This window comes from Mixophyes fleayi, chromosome 3, assembly GCF_038048845.1.
Source record: "Mixophyes fleayi isolate aMixFle1 chromosome 3, aMixFle1.hap1, whole genome shotgun sequence".
In the NCBI taxonomy this organism is placed as follows: Eukaryota; Metazoa; Chordata; class Amphibia; order Anura; family Limnodynastidae; genus Mixophyes; species Mixophyes fleayi.
Window position 1 is genome coordinate 163,955,396 of NC_134404.1, and position 18,091 is coordinate 163,973,486.

An 18,091-nucleotide genomic window follows, 5' to 3' on the forward strand; every position below is an offset into this window, starting at 1 on the left:
AAACAGCTTATAAGCACAAGGAAAGTTTCTTATCTTATGTTTTGATAGCTATTAAGCTTGATATAATACAGCAGATATAATATTCTAATGTACTAATGAAAGTAGCAAAATAAATATTTTTAAAATGCGTCCTCATAATCCTATAATATATGCATGATCAATGAAGAAAGCATATATCATAAGGTGAATTAAATCAATCATCAACTACTCCCGAAGGGCTTACACGTGTCTCCGTGCAGGTCTGCCTTAGTAACATTTACTGTACTCTGCTTATGGTAGACATCCCCTTCCCTCCCCTGTAGCGCCTCTCCAGTCATAATGAGGAACAAGGGTCAGAAACGCATATGCGTGCACTCTCTTTGAAGGCATGTACAGTGCATGCCTATATTACTGCGTTATACTACGCAAACAAGCATGCAACCAACTCAGCATTAGCCCTAAGTGTTGAGCATGTGGATGCAATTATACCCTGCAGGATTCTATGAGAGGATTCCCATGTGCCAATCCCATACTTGCCAACCTTTTAAGAGGTCTTTCTGGGAGATCCCAGGCAGGGGGGTGTGGCGCGGTGAATCGCGTAATTTTGGCCCCGCTCCAAAATGCAGTTTTTGTTGCGGGGGCGCGGCCAAAATGACGCAATTCACCGCGAGATGCGTCATTTTGACGGCAAGAGGCCGTTTGAAGGATATTTGCCTTCTCTCCGGGGAGTCTGGGAGATCTTCCAGAATTTCGGGAGTCTCCCGGACATTCCGGGAGAGTTGGCAAGTATGGCCAATCTTTTGGTATAAAAGCTGAAAAGGAGGCAGGCATTTCAACCTGGTCAGCCAGATGTGCTCTTGGAGACTTGGCTAGCTGAAGATGGTTCTCCTGTTGCTATGGGGTAACAGTGTTGCCCCAGAAGGGCTTATGTAATCCTGCATAGGTGGATATATGATGATAAAGGGAAGTGGAAGGGTTTTTGGGCAAAAAAAAAAAGTTTTTTTACCGACGGTTTATCTTTAAACATCTAGTCACCACTCAGAATAAGCTTAGCGACATCATTTGCCTTGATTTAACCATGACAACCAATTTACTGTTAAACCCATCAAACCTTTACATATGTCAAGGCACAATTGTTAGTTTGTGCTAATATAGCGTAAACACTTTTATTCCTACAGTCTTACAATTATCTCTACATTTGATCAAGTGTAATTCCCTACCTTAATTAGTCCCCTCGAGGAATTATGTGGACACAAAAAGCTCAAAAACATGCCCTGTTATCTATTGTAACTCCTCATTAACATACTGGTGCGCCAAGTTAAAATTATTGGTGTAAATCCCTTACAGGGTATAATTTGAAAAACTCCCAGCAGTAAACCAATATGCCTGGCTATTAAAAGTTGAACAAAATTATTCACATAGCAGCTGAGTGGGTGGTGTTTGAAAAAAGCTTACGTTTATGTTTTAATATTGCAACGGCTAGCTATGAACAGGCATGTTCTGGCACAAAAGGTTGTGTCGCTCCTACTTTGTGGTTATTAACACAATCCATCAAAAACCGCTGCAGGTGTTGAGCTAACAATACTTCCAAAGTTCTCTAAAAGACACAGAGGTGATATTGCTGGCTTCTTTTCAGTACAGAGATAATCTGGTTGCATCTAGCAACTGAATTTCAAAAGTAATCTTATGATTTCTCTAGAAACTGTAAAACGATGTAACCAAAGGCTCTGTTAACTACAAAATCTGTTTCTGTATATACTGATGTAGCACACATCTTCTAATGCCAGGTGGTTTAGTTAATCTTCTGTGTTGTGCTTTTTTAAGGAAACCTGTAGCATTTGAAATTCCCTCCACTATATTTTTCTGCCACCAGGCTTTAAGAAAATCTTACTATGTATGTCAAATTACTATGTTTGTGTTCCAGTTTAAATTAACGAACTGGCAGCCTCTAAAGTCTGAATGGAGACAACTGTCAATAACTTGATTCACGTAAAAAACTCAAGCAGCTGAAAAGCGGAGACTTGCAAGTGATTGCCTCTGCTCAGACCACAGATGCTGCTTTGTGCAATACAAAAAAGAAAAAAGCAATGTCTTCTCTAAATCCTCAATCAGCCCCAGCACAAGACAGCTTAGACTGGTTTTCACTACAAAAGGGAGACCACCAGCTACCAGGCTTGTGCTGCTATACACTAGGGCTCTCCCTCTTGGGCTATAAGACCTGGGTTAATTAACACTAGTTGAATGACGGTTGAAACAATCAGCTATGGAACCTATATTTTGAACTCCCCTATAACAAGAATCTGACCATTACCTCAGTAAAAATGAAGGAAAACAAAGTGATATAGTGATAGCAGGAATTAACTCCATAAACAAAGAAAAAGAAGCCGTTGATAATGGCGCCCAAAATAAATATAAATAATTGAGAACTTTGCCAACAAGGTTAAGCAGCTGTAAAGGGGGCTGCTACCTCCTGATTAATGACAAAAAATATTCTATAGATTACAGAGCTAAACCTGGGTAAAGGTTACCGATTAATAACAATGTAGTGTAACAAAAGGAGGCATTTAGCTGGCAATATACAGAGAAAGCAGGGCAGTAAAACATTTACTGCACCTAGAGTGAAGACTTATGTATGAAAAGCAATAGTTTAAATTTGGTTAAACTTACATGATCTGAAATCCTTCCTCTCAGCAAACAGACAGGGCGTGTCTGGTTGTGCAAACAGAGGCAGTGATGGGTGTTTTCTTTTAAAGAGAAGGTGGGTGTGTCACCTGTCCATCAAGCTAAGGCTGGGGGAGGAGCATAATGTATAAAAGCTTGTATGTTTCATTTGTTCAGAGAGACCAATGCTGGGTGAGCTGGCTGGTCCTGAGAGAGAGCTGGACTATGTATAGCTAGTGTTTAGGGTCTCTATGATTGCTGTACAAGTATACGGTGTCAAACATTTACCATCCTGACAATAAAGCACCATAAAAAGGAAGTTGTTGTTCGCGTGTGCTTCTGCAGTAGCGGGCTCTTGCCACAGTAGATATTGAGAGAAAGTATATCTTATAAAAACCTCATGGACCACCAGATAAAATATAGAAGATATTTATTATCAATTATACAGTATAGAAAAAAAATAAACAAATACACATCAACTGATTATTAATTAATAAGATAACGACATGATAAAGATGCAATTTGTTTAAATGGATGTGAATCAACCCTGTCATATAATATGATCACTTAATGTCTAAGAATAAACAATAAATACATAAATTAACTTTCATATACATATGAAAATTCATGGTTATGGAGTCTATTGAAATGTAATTTAGAGATACATATTTTATTGGTAGCTATTCTGTCTAAATTAAAATATATTGGCAATCTTATAATGCTGGCATCACACAAGATGTTGAGATTTAAATGCTCACAGTGCAAATAGCCCCTGAATATAGTTCCAAAATGGAATTTTGATGTATTAGATGAATATTTCTGTGGATTTGGCCGTCTGCCGTGTAAGAACTGCGGGTTGGCTTGTCCTCGAGCTACCTTTTGTTTAGCATAATAACCACGATCTGAGGTGTATTTCAGACATCTGTATCTTTAGAGTTGGCTAAAGCCACCATGAAAAAAATCAAGAATATGTACAATAGTAGCCGAAGCTGCATCCACTTTAGGCTCACAAAACATGATGAATTTCTTCCAAATTTGAAAATATTTCACTGAAGAATTATTTGTTCTTGACTGTAGAAGGGTGACAATTACCGTCTCTGAGAATCCTTTATTTCTGAGCAATGACCGCTTAATCGCCATGTCAACAAAGATGGTCCTTTTGGATTTGGATGAAGAAGCCACAGTTGCTCCTGAAGCATTTCCCAAGCTACTGCAAACCGTGGTAACAGATTGGAAAGATTGCCATAACTTCAGCTTTTTCTTTTTTGATCTTATGAGGGTGTAAACATTGAGAGAAAACAGAGGGGAACCATAACCTAGTTGAAAGGTACATGAGATTGCTTTCTCTTCATAGAACTTTGTGGCATTTATTGCCATTCTGTCTACTTGAGGGTGGGCAAACTCTCTTGTACCGCTAGATAAACACTGAAGGTTTTCCAGGTGATTGTCGAGTCAATCACCCGATAAACGAGAGCTCGGCCAATTTATCGCCTTTGTGTGTATACTCACACGATGAACAACAATCGTTCCAAAGTGCTGATTGTCATTTCATTTGGTTTGTCGTACTGTTAAATAATCTCGTTCCATTCACCTGCCGATCATGTAGTGTGTATGCACTCATGATCACGATCTCCATAGAGTATACAGAGTAATGATCTTGTCAGCCAATGCTGGCAATGAACATGTCCTGGTAACTTATTATAGAGAGTGCTGAAGGTAAAATAGTTTGTTTGTTCATTCTGAGACTGAACATTTTGTTTCACAATATTTTGAGTCACAGAAGCTAACGAAAATCGTAAAGACATGTGGATAGCTTTAAAAAGCTGGTTTTAATCAATGTGACAGGAATGAATGAATAAGTGACTATTGTGCTGTCATTCCCTAAACGACTAGAGGAGCAGATGAAGAGCACAGATATGAAGGTAAATCTATCGAGTGTGTACACATGAATCGTCCGACCGATCAGACCTTCAGTCACAGGTACAAACTCTGTAGATTAAAAGTAGATAAAATTCTTCAGTGTGTACCTAGCCACACGTGTCCACAGCTTTATGAACTTGTCATATGCTGAGATAATCAGCTATGACATTCTGTCTGCCCGCCACATGAAGTGCAGAGTGAATTCAGATTACTTTCTATCCCTGACATCACTTTTGCTACTTGTGATCATGGTCCTGCTGCACCTGGTACCTCGTTGGCAATTTATGAAGAGGACTACAGTCCTGTTGTGTGATAATACCTTGAGGCAATTTCCCTGTAAGAGGATGAAAGGAGATATCCATTCCAGATTAACTGCATTTACAGAGTAATCTGGGTAATTATTTTTTGTTCTGTGACAATGCATTCTGTGCTACATTTGCCAGGAGATTAGCCTTCCAGCTTGGCACTAGAATCTAGTCCTTGTTAATCAAATGACATGATCCAGAGATATTGGTCTGCACTTCCACTGAGTCTAACTGAGGAGTCTAACTGATTTTGCATATGCATCCTTGCCCAAGGGAGAATTCCTATGGCAGAGGTAAGCTTTCCTAGAAGGCAAAGACTCCTTGATTTTGTAATCGGATTTTGAACTTGTAATTGACAAGCTATAGACTGGATTTTGATGCATCTGTCGTCTGGTAGAGGTATTTTATTTTGTACAATGAGGTACTTTGTTTCGTTTATTTGGGCCCCCAGGAATTTTATCTACTGTGATTGCACTTTGTTTTGAGGACTCAACAGTAAAGATTGAATCTGCTTTGGCCTTTACAATCTATATACCATATTTGGGAAAAAAGACTTTTGGCCCCATTTACAATTCAAGACCAAGACAACTTAGGAGGATTGATCCAACAGCGCTATGCAAGCAGCAATTAGTGATATAATCTAATCTGTAACGACATACTGAAAAGAAAAGATAAATGGCTACATTATTGGATTGATAAATTCCATATTCAAAACGTGAGCCATTCTCGCACTGCATGTATACTTGGAACGGACAAGTAATCTCTTTAAAAAAAAAAAAATCTAGATTGTTAAAATTTTGGATATGACTATTTTGTTCCTGATCATATATATTTTTAAAGTGTGGATGGATTGCATAATAAGGTCATTACAAATAGATGTATTTTTTGTTCCTCAATATATTAGATATGAGATCACTGAATCTAATGCTGTGTTTTACGTAGTTATGCTTTTAAATTTTAAATTAAACTGTATAATATTCCTGTGATATTCACATTTTTAATGTTTTGTGTATATTGTACTCTGACCACAGTGCACAATTTGTTTCGAATTTTCATGTAATTGGGGAATCACAGATCCTCTGTTTAATGACTGCTTATGAAGGTGTGTATTTGACAAGATCAGCACTGAAGGTTTTCTATTTTTTCTTTTTGCCATATTATCCAACCATGCCTCAAAGGAAATATATTCCTCTCTGTATAACTTTAACGATTTCGCACAAATGTTTTCTATTAAGCATATCCTTAATCGCTGTATGAAGAGTTCACTTAAACTGCATCTACCCCCCATATTCAAGATAGTTTCAGAAGAAATATGAAAACTTTTAAAACAACTTTCCATTTTCCTATCCATAGGATCTCTTCGAGGATCGCCGTCTTTTAAAGGAATGGTGTTCCTGGCTGATAAACTGGCTATTTTTGCATCCACTTTTGAAACTGAACTCTATTTCTGTGGCTCTTCATCACTTAAAGAAATATGTGATCTAACCTTTTCCAGTTAGTCTGAGACTGCTCCACTTGATCCCATTCTTCATTATTTAAATCCGATACTGCTTGGTACATTTCTCAAAGAGGGAATTCTGAGGTGCAGTGGAACTTGATGTCTCATTCATCCCACTAGATTTATATATGTGCCTGAGTAATCCAGTTCGAAATGGGAACCCCTGTCCTCTAAATCCGTACTTGTCCGGGACCTTGCACTCTCTTTCATCCCTAGCATGTATATCCTCTGAAGTCACAAATAATTTAATCATCTATCAGCTCCTTAAATTGCTAAGAGGGTTGAGTATTACTTCATTGGGCTGTAAATTAAATGCTGCTGAAAAGACCACTTCATAATCAGTAAATAATGGTTTGTCACAGGCACCACAGATTCTATGCTGCTTTGCTTCACTTTCAATGTCTGGAACTCCTTTGTGGTGCCAGCGGTGCTTTTATGCCAAAGAGAATGCTTCCACTAGCAGTTCAGAGGTTCTCTCTGCCTGGTCTTCCATTTTGGCATCCTTTAACCCAGGTAGCCAGCCCTCCTCCTTGGCTTGCACCACCAGCGGTGCATCTATGGGAACATCTAATGCAGGTAGAGTACACTGAAAATAACAAACTGTTACCTGTCCTCTCTTACTTCAACTTGAGACAAGAAAAAACACAGGGCAAGAGGAGAAACTGCACCCATTGTAATGGCCGCCATGGAGGATGGAAGAGGAACACTGCTTTAATCATCATCATTTATTTATATAGCACCACTATTTCCGCAGTGCTGTACAGAGAACTCATTCACATCAGTCCCTGCCCCATTGGGGCTTACAGTCTAAATTCCCTCACACACACACACACAGACTTGGTTCAATTTCTTAGCAGCCAATTAACCTACCAGTATGTTTTTGAAGTGTGGGAGGAAACCGGAGCACCCGGAGGAAACCCACGCAAACACGGAGAACAAACTCCACACAGATAAGGCCATGGTTGGGAATTGAACTCTTGACCCCAGTGCTGTGAGGCAGAAGTGCTAACCACTTAGCCACCGTGCTGCCCACGGCATACAGAATTAGAAACTAATAAACATTTATCCCCCTCCTCCCCCATTCATGGCACTACCTTACTGCTTGGTCTCACTCTAACAGTGGACAGCTAGGCCGCTGACCACTCTCTTTAGTGGTTGCACACAGGAACAAACAGTCTTTCTATATTCTCGATTACCTCCTACAGGTCATATTACATTTTCTCTCCTCCACCGTTACTAAGGTACAGGTCAAATTCTTGTTTTATGAAGGTAAAATATATGAGCGTTACAGCAGGCAGTAAAAATTGTTAAATGTCAGTTTATTTTTTTGGCATACAAACTTTTTATTAAAAGTTTTATAAGTATGGGGGAGAGGGTACAGAAACAAATGGAGAGGGAGAAGGGTACAGAGTGAGGAGCAGACTGAACAATAAATACCTAACCACACAACAATATGTAAGTACATGTCATCAGTAGCCAATTAGTGTGTCAGGAGCGAGTGTGACATTATGGATTCAACTAGGAACTAAGGGTGTAACAACCGGATCAGGAGAGGGTGAGTCGGTGATTTCTAGGGGACGTCATAGAATATGGGGAATATAATGTCTCCACCCGAAAACTGAAATTAGAGATAACTTTATGAAGAGTAGGGGGAGATGGCGGCTTCCAGAATTGTGCTATTGCTGCTCTAACAGCCACTAAAATATAACCCCGGAAACATCGATAATGTTGGTTGGGGATTAAGTGAAGGAGGGCAGTGAGTGGGGTTGGAGTTAGTGATATGGAGGTGACCTTCTGAGTAAGGTTGAAAACCTCTTTACAAAGGGGTTGAATGATGGGGCACGATCAGAACACATGCAGAAGATCGCCTATGGCTTCATAGTTGTGCCAATAGAATTTGGAATAATTAGGGATGATATTCTAAAGGCGAGCCGGAGTAAAAGCAACATAAATAACATTTCCACATGGTTAGTACATTTAGAAACCATAGACTGATTGTCATATATGATTGCCTGTTTGGCCGGAGATAGGGAGATGTTAAGATCCGCTGCCCACTTACACTGGGAAATACGCTTGGGAATGTCAGGAAGGCAGGAAAGGTGTTGGTACTAAAAATGTGATACAGCCTCTGTTATTACCCCTAGTTAATTAGGCATGGAGAATAGGCTGAGGTGGGTGGATTGTACGATCTGGATGGCGGAGGTCCACGATCCAATGCCGCATCCGCGAGTATGTATAGAAGTCTTTGAATGGAATATTATATGTATCCTGTAGCTGCACAAAGGAGCAGACACCCACGGAGCCAAATAGATGTGCAAGGGAAAGGAATCCCGCATAGGTCCAACTAGATATGTCAAAGTCAGGGAGCAGCGTGGATACTAAAAGGAGTAAGACATTAATAATCGGGAAGGGGGAGACCAAGTCTGTGGAAGATCCAATGCTTCTGTTCCAAATGTTGAGGGCATCCACGAGAGAGGTCGAAGGTTCAGGAGAATGAGGTCTCAACGCTTTGGGGAGCCAAATGAAATCTGAACAGGGCAGACAGCATAGAGGGCTCACTCAATATCTACCCAGGGCTATTGTAAAGGTGGGAGGGACTGCTCTCTAATATGAGAGAGAATGCAAGCTTTTCTGTTTCAGCATGACAATGCCCCTGTGTACAAAACGAAGTCCATCAAAAAATGGTTTCCAGAATTTGGTGTGGAAGAACTTGACTGGCCTACACAGAGCATTGACCATATCCCCATCAAACATTTTTGGGACGAATTGAATCACCAACTGCGAGCTAGGCCTTATCACCCAACAACAGTGCCCAACCTCACTTATGCTCTCGTCTACTGGAAATCCTTCCCAGAAGAATGGAGGCTGCAATACCAACTCCATATTACTGCCCATGACTTTGGAATGAGATGTTCAACAAGTATGGATGTGATGTTCAGATGTCCACAAACTTTTGGCCATATAGAGGAGAAAACTGCAGAAAGTAACGCGGCCTGAGCACTATTACCGATATTACGGGAAGTTTGCGTAACTACAGTTAATACTATAATTTCAATGCCAGCCTTTTACTCACAGCTCAGGGAGCTGAGCTGCGGACAGGGCTAAAATTACAGTATTAACGGTAATAGGTTTAGCACGGCGTTAATCTGGGGGGGAATTGAATTCCCCCTACAGTGTATATATGCCAGACATCAATTCCAAAAATCCTTTAACCTTGAATTTGTCCTACAGATTTGAATCCGATCTCCAATTATTCAATTTCATTGATTTGGAATTTAATTATGCGTCAGCCATAAGTGTAACCAAAATATTATTAAAAAAAACCTGTTTTTGCATCTGCTGTAAATCCTAACCAGAACAGTGTTTAGATTAATTACATTGTCAAGATAGGCTAATGCAAATGACTATGGTCTCAAAATTCTCTGAAATGTTGCAGAGACACTATGTAAGCCAAATCGCAATATAATACACTGGAATAATCTCTCTGGTATAATTTTACTTTTTTAGGAAAGGTCCCAGTATCCTTTTGTCACTCCGAAAACACATGGCTATGGCTACATAAGATATACATGAATTCTGGGAAAACTGCATTTTCAAAAGTCTTTGCAGAATTTTAAAAACTCAGATTTAAAAGGTACCACTCACTGTGTTATATGACAAGGCTTTTCACCAACTACACCAGGTTCTTTTTTTTCCCTCTTCACCTCTAATTCAACGATTTCCAATTCAACCTCGGATAAAAAGATTTAGCCTGACACCAGCTTCTGCAATAATATGATGTATGACGACTGGTAATGTCTGCTACAATTCCATTTTGCAACTATAGACATGAATTACTAAACACCTTTTATAGGTTGTGGCCTGTCCATCCCAGGTTTCCTTTGCAATAGTAACCATCATCTGGAATACTGACCTCATAAACATATCAACATCCATTATTTGGCATTACAGTTGTTTTTGGTCCAACCAGTTTTAAATTGGGCCATTAACAAGCTAAACATAACGAGGATTCACAGGGAGAATTCAACAAATGTGCATTATTTTAAATATTCTGTAACCCTTTCATTACTCCACTCACTTCTATTTAAATCTCATTAACTTTTTTCCTATTTATAATCACTAACTGGTACAGCCTCCTCTGGTCGCCACAAATTCAAAGGTCACACATCTCACTATAATATTTCCAATCTTTCTCTCTCTGCTTCTAATAATTGGCGATATATAACTTAATACAGGTTCTCTTCACTTCTCCCTTACACATATTTCTGAACACTACCGTATCCAGCAAACCTCAAACTCATCACGTCTCCCATCTCTTTCAAAGACTTTTAAACGTGTCCATTGGAATACAGTCATGGCCAAAAGTTTTGAGAATGTCACAAGTATTGGTTTTCACAAAGTTTACTGCTTCAGTGTTGTTAGATATTTTGTCAGATATTGCTATGGTATACTGAAGTACAATTATAAGCATGTCAAAGGCTGTTATTGACAATTACATTAAGTTTATGCAAAGTCAATATTTGCAGTGCTGTCCCTTTCTTTTTGGAGACCTCTGCAATTCGCCCTGGCATGCTGTCAATCAACTTCTGGGCCACATACAGACTGATGGCCTCCCATTCTTGTCTATAATCAATGCTTGGAGTTTGTCAGAATTTGTGGATTTCTGTTTGTCCACCCACCTCTTGAGGATTGACCACAGGTTCTCAGTGGGATTAAGGTCTGGGAGTTTCCTGGCTATGGATCCAAAATTTCAATGTTTTGATCCCTGAGCCACTTAGTTATAACTTTTGCCTTATGGCAAGGTGCTCCATCATACTGGAAAAGGCATTGTTCTTTACCAAATTGGGCGCACTGAACTTTTCTTCACAACTACTGAACCTCTCTCCTTGCAGTTCTTGATTATCCGATAAATGGTTGATTTAGATGTAATCTTACTAGCAGCCATATCCTTGCCTGTGAAATCCTTTATGTGCAAGAAATGATGACTGCACATGTTTCCTTACAGGTAACCATTATGAACAGAGGAAGAACAATGATTTCAAGCACTACCCTCCTTTTAAAGCTTCCACTTTGTTATTTTAACTCAATCAGCATTACAGAGTGATCTCCAGCCTTGTCCTCGCCAACACTCACCTGTGTTATCGAGAATCACTAACCTGATGTCAGCTGGTCTTTTTTTGGCAGGGCTGAAATGCAGTGGAAATGTTACTTTTGGGATAAAGTTCATTGTCATGGCAAAGAGGGACTTTGAAATTAATTGCAATTTATCTGATCACTCTTCATGACATTCTGGGGTATATGCAAATTGCTATCATAAAAACTGAGGCAGCAGACTTTGTGAAAAATAATAATTTGTGTCATTCTCAAAACTTTTGGCCATAACTGTATACGCTCTGTTTGTAACAAACTTACCTCCATACACAACCTATTTCTCTCCAACAAATTCAACCTTCTGGCAATAACAGAAACATGGCTCACAGAATCAGTCACTGCCTCACCTGCAGCCGTTCACATGGTGGCGTCCACTTCACCCACACCTCCAGACCTGGAGGCAGACACAGGTCTACCAAATGTCCCATCACTCACTCACATTCGCATCTTTTGAAGTACATACTATTCAGATTTTTAATTCATTCTCTATACATGCTGAACAATTTCTTGAACATTTCTCTGCATGGCTCCCTCACTTTTTATCTGCCGACATCCCCTCCATAATCATGGACGATTTCAACGTCCCCATTACTAATCGATGTTCAAATGCTGCTTCCAAACTACTTCCTAACATTCTCCGCTCAGCATTGCCTAGTGGGATGAATACTCTACTCATCGAGATGGCCATTGCCTTGATCTTGTTTTCTATAGACTATGCTCAGTTTCTGATTTTGTTAACACTCCTTTCCCCCTCTCGGATCATCACCTTATCAGCTGCAAGCTCACCTTCACTACTTTAAACTCTCTACTGTCAAATTCTACCAAGCTTTCTCATACTCGCACAAATCTTAACTATTATCTTCAACAGTTTACCTCCTCTCTCCAACACATTCTCTCTTAATTCTACATTCTCCTCCCCTGATATGTTAGTACCTCTTTTTCAACAAACCCTAACAGCAGCCCTTGATCAAGTGGCTCCAGCAAAATCTTCAAAAATCTTCTCATAAAGCAGAACGTCATTGGCGTAAATCTCGTACCTTAAATGATTTTGTTACATATACTGCTATCTACCACTCCCACTGAAATGCTCTGGATACCGCTAAACAAACATACTTCCAATCTCTCATCTCTGCTCATGCTTCTAACCCCAAATGCCCGTTTAACACACTTAAATATCTTCTCAACCCTCTCACCCCAAACCCTGACTACTATAAGTACCCAGGGTCTTGCTTCCTACTTCAAAGACAAGATTGACAAGATCAGACTAGAAATGGTATCCTCTTCATTCGATCCTACAAATGAAGATTAAGAAAATACTTTTTTTTATCTTTCTACTCTATCTCCTGTCCTCTTGATCCTATTCCTTCACAAATCAGTAGATTCCTGTCTCCTGTGCTCATTCCACCTCTAACTAAAATCTGTAATCTCTCTCCCTACTGGTAAGTTTCTTTATTATTCAAGTGCTCAGTGATTACTCCTATTCTGAAAAACAAGATTTTGACTCAAACTCCCTCTCAAATTACCATCCAATCTCTCAGTTACCATGCCCCTCCAAGCTTCAAGATAAAATTGCTTACTCTCTGCTCACACATTGTCTTTCTGCAAACAACCTATTGGATAATCTGCAGGGAGGCTTTCATCTGCAACACTCCAGAGATCGCATTGACTAAAGTTGTCTAGAAAACTTGATTCACCGGATGCCTTATAAGAAATCTTTTACCAACTGTGGGACCTGAGTTGATTGGCTTTCTAGGAATATCCGGATCATGAGACAGGAGGGTAAGAACACTACTTGCGGACTTATTTACTTATTTTAAAAAAACATGTTTTATCTGTATAACCTTAAATGTGCTCCCCTATTTTCGTCATTTGTTTTTTACCGACATGTATGGTCTGCCCTATATTAGGGTAAGTTCTAAGGGCTAGGAGTGATGGGGTATAATTTTTATAGTGTTCTAATCTTTTTACTTTACCTTTATTATTACATCACTCAAAGAGGTCTCTGAAAACATTTTAACTTTTACACAACATATTGTTTTTACCCAACATTATTTATTCTAAAGTGAATTTGCGGATATAATTCCCGCCATACAGTAATTTCTCAAGGAGGGGGTTACTTGATAACATAGTCCTTATGTGCAGTAACCCACGGCAGCTAATCACACATTTGATTTAATTGTCTTATATTGCACTAGATTGCTCAAAGCTAATAGCTACTTGGTTAATATGAGTTACTATATATCGGCACTGCAATATTAAATATCCCCCATTAAAGCAGGGTTTTAAAAAAATTAAATAAAAAACAACACACTGCACATTCCGCCAAACATTGATCCCACAGGGAATGATTAAGAAAATAATTGGAAATTAAACAGGAAACAACATAATTTCTGCTTAAAGCATTAGCCATAATACCTATGTATACGACATTAAAATAACCTGAATAAAGTTTTCTAGAGAAATAGTCTGTAATTTATGTGTGTTTTACAAAAACTATCAATAAGAAGAAGAGAACAGCCATAAAAATATCTTTGTACTTTTAATTTGTTTCTTTTTGTTTCTTAACTAAAATGATGAATAAATAAAACAGTTTTGCGCAGAAAGAAGTTTTGTGAAAGTTCTGTATTTAAGCATTTGGGACTTATGTGCTGCTTTTTTAATATCAGAATGAATTTTAAGCATCCTTAAGAGGTATTAAACGTTATGCATAAGGGATTTATACAGGAAATATAATACTTTATCTTATTGATCTGATATGCTGCTGGGAAATATCAACACTTTTTCCAGCTAGAAGTCTAATGCTGATGTTTCATAATCCCCATTATTAATGGAAAATCCCAGAATGCAAAATAGACTATTATCCTGGAGTTGTTGAATGTGCCTCTTCCAAATAATTATCTAAATGAGAACATTTTACCAAATATTTATTATTTGATACTCGTTTTGTAAAATTCATCTTGGAATAATCTTTTCTTTGCCTTGCTAAACATACAAAGAAAATAGTTTACACTTCATATGGGTTTAAATAAATAATCTGAAATCCCTATTGGCCTCGTTACAGTAGCCTCATACAAATTTACACTTGTATATGAACTCAAATAAAAGTGTCTACCTTGCAATTTGAGCTCCTGCTGACTAGTTTAGCCTTAAGGAAGTATTGAAATTCACGTTGCTCATTATTCCAAGCGGTTTTAAGCAGCCTATTGTGTTAAATCATTGTGAGGCTTGTCAAACTAAAGATTCTTCTGAAATGAAAATAAACCCATTTTGAAAACATACATTTTTAGAGAATGCTCAAACTTTTTGGTGGAGGAGGCTTTTTTTTTTTTGTCACCCTGACGGCCATTGACTCGAAATAGAGCTCTTGAAAACTGATAGCAGAAATAGAATTGAGAACAGACCAATTCAAATGGTAATTTTGAGAAAGGCAAGCAGAAAATACACAATTATAGGAATGCCAGTATTTACCTGGCTTCCGTCTGTCACTAAGTTTATATTCATTTTATTCATTATTGTGCAGCAAAATGCAGATGTACCACATCTGCACATATTTCATAATATAACCAAATAAACAAAGTAAATAAAAGAAAAGCATTCCTTAAAGCACCTGACAGGTAAGTAGAATTTGAACACTTTAATACGAAGCAAAGCCGTTATGTGCTTAACTTTAAATCTAAAGTCCAATTTATCTTGTCTAAATATAGAAAGGAATTATAGAAAGAAATTAACATATGACATGTTAAAATTAACCACTGTTATGTTTATATACTGAATCTGTATTGGTGAAATGCTGTACAAGTAATGTAAAAAAGCTTTTAATAGTTAAGAGTTCCCTTCAGAACTGCAGATGTTTAGGAGTAAATTATTTAATTATTTTTAGAACTATTCTTGGCTTTAAGTGAAAATTATTCTAAATTCTATATCAATACCCATCCGATTAGAAATTGGCAATATTCTCTATTGCAGGAATAACCTCCAAATTACTAGTACAAAATGTAATGTAATTATAGTATAGCATAGTATAAATAATAAAGTGACATTCTGGATAGAAAAAAAATGTCTTACAAAATAGAAAGTTTAGTGTAGCACAAAAAAAAGCAAAATTATGTTTACTGTTAGTATTTCCTTGAAGACTACATGGCAGCCCAAACAATGGGTCAACTCTTTGGTCAGCTGAGCAGACACAGGAAAAGGAAACACCTCAAGGGGGAATACAGTGCAACGACTCCTTCCTTTTGCGTTTTCGAGTAACTCAAGCTGTCCCTGAAATATATATATATCGGCAGCCCTAACGATGGGATGTACCCAATCAGTACTATCTTAGTTTGGGCTCCCAAAATAATCCAACACTGACATGGCAATGCATCTAAAATTGTATTGATCTACTGCCTGAAGAATTCTCCTTCCAAAATGGGCATCCGCTGAAGACAAATCCAGAACATAGTGTCTAGTAAAAGTGTTAAATAATTACTACCCTGTTGCTTTACAGAGATCTTCCACTGAAGCCTGAGCCCCGTGTGCCCAAGAGGTTGCCATTGCCCTTGTAGAAAGAGCTCTTAGAACGTCAGGCACCGAATGAGTATTTTTATTCCAACTGGGAATTTAAAGACCCAGAAGTGGAGGGTTTTGACATATCGTTCGGATCCAAGAACAGCTGTGGCCTGGGTCTTTCTAACCCTTAACAAGCGTTCAAGAGTTCTTTTTTTTTTTTTTTAATTACACAAGAAGATTACATCATCCAAGTCACCAAACTTTTAAACTGTTCAGGGGGTTGTACTGGTTCCTCTCTGGCTTGAGAAATAAACTACAGTCCACACATAGAGCGTCTTTGTAGTCTTTAGCTAGCAGCTTATCACATGCTCCACAAAAATGTTAGTAAGCTTTATTTCTATTCTTTTCTCCTACAGACTCTGAAGGGGTACTAAAAAGGACAAAAGTCTAACAGTTTTTTTGGGGGTCAGGCATAAATGCCAGCTGTGCTACAACTCACACAGTGCAATACCAAGGCAGGCTTCACTTTCCTAGCTACTTGCATGCTTCATCACCAATACATGCACTGCTTGACCCGGAAGGAACATAGGTGAGGCATTCAGGTAACACAGTAATGCCCCGCTCACATCCATAATGCTTTGCTTGGCTGACAGAGCAGTTTGTAATTCATCCATCTGATGTTCAGGGATCCACTGCTGTCCCAGTTATCATTCCTCTAAGGTGCAACAACGGAACCATCCAGATCCATCCGGGAAACACTGCAGGTAAGCTCTCGTAGAAAACAAAAAAAAAGCCTTTCTGCACTCGCCTGCTTACTTTTGGCTTCCTGTCTCTACTCAGTAGACCAAGTAAAAAACCCATTGCTAGAGCTGTCATGGGGTCTGAGCAGGAGAAAAAATAAAATAAAGACATACGTAATCCAATAAAAAACAGAATATTTTTTATTACAAAAAAAAAAATCATACTATCATACTGTATTATTCCAATACACAAAAATCAAGTTTTCAGGTAATGATGAAGAAAATCTACCTACTCTGCGTTGCTTTTGTTAATGCATGGAGTGTAAAGTACCCTTGCAACATTCTGAACTTCTAGGGCTTCTGCTGAATCACTGGATGTATTTCCGGAGAAGAAGTAGGAATTACCTTGTCCCGATTTGGTCGATTCCACCAATAATGTATCTATGTTCAACAACCAAAGCTATATGGGGTAACAAACATTCATTATAAGAATACAAATACAGTATGCTCAAATAGCAGGAGTAGTGCTGCAGTTAAGAGTGTCAGTCAAATTAGTGTAAACTTAATAGAGTAAAGAAATAGTATATGAAAAATTCTACTGTGTTATGTAAAAGTGCATGCACTATAAAAAAAACCCGAGTTGAATAATATTTCTGCTATTGAGGATTTGATATATCAAACATATAACATTGTAGATTAGATGTTACTCTACAAAAAGTTTCAAACGAAAGGCCTGAGACAAAATATGGGTTGTTCATGTATTCATTTGCTGCACAATAAAAATAGCAATGCCCGAGGAAAATACTTATTGGGGTTTAATTAATCAGATCAGGAAATAAGTATCAATGAAGTCACATGTGTACTCTATTGGCTTTGTTAGATGTCTCAAGTAATCTCATTTTGGTCATATGGAGATCATAATGATATCAGAGTGTAGGAATAACTGTGTTTAGGGCATACAATATTTTGACTAGACTCTCCAAGCAGACTTATTTATACATAAGGACATTTGAGCTAGTGATTAATTCAGCTGCATGCAAGTACAGTAGGTGTATAAAATAACCTGCCCAGTGTGTGAACATGGAGGAGACTATCTGAATGTCACACAATTTTCCCATGCTAATTAGCTTCAGAGATGTGAAGACACACTAGTGCAGTGTTTGTAAGCTTTACTGTAGAAAACAGACCTTAAATTATGTAGAACTAAAAGGAAACTTATTTCTTTAAACAAGAAGGGCAAATGTAGCAAAATGTGCTTAATTACACCAGCATTTTTAAATTTCATTTAACAGTTGTTCTTTTTCAAATATAGTTTAATGGGTGTTATGCAGAATCTATCTTCCATA

General features: G+C 38.2%; 1 protein-coding gene across 4 annotated transcripts in view; it reads right to left on the reverse strand.

The window, feature by feature from the left end:
• UBE3D (ubiquitin protein ligase E3D) overlaps positions 1–18,091 on the reverse strand; it is a 138,472-nt gene that overhangs the window by 59,041 nt on the left and 61,340 nt on the right. Inside the window, exons 8-9 of one of the 4 annotated variants that reach the window (XM_075202695.1) lie at positions 17,039–17,205; positions 14,639–14,759 (exon numbers count right to left, since the gene is read on the reverse strand). In XM_075202695.1, the coding sequence (XP_075058796.1) occupies positions 14,723–14,759; positions 17,039–17,205 (204 nt within the window). In that variant the 3' untranslated portion in view covers positions 14,639–14,722. Of the gene's footprint in view, positions 1–14,638; positions 14,760–17,034; positions 17,206–18,091 lie in introns of those variants that run through there. The other 3 variants (XM_075202696.1, XM_075202694.1, XM_075202697.1) reach the window with 3 other exon arrangements.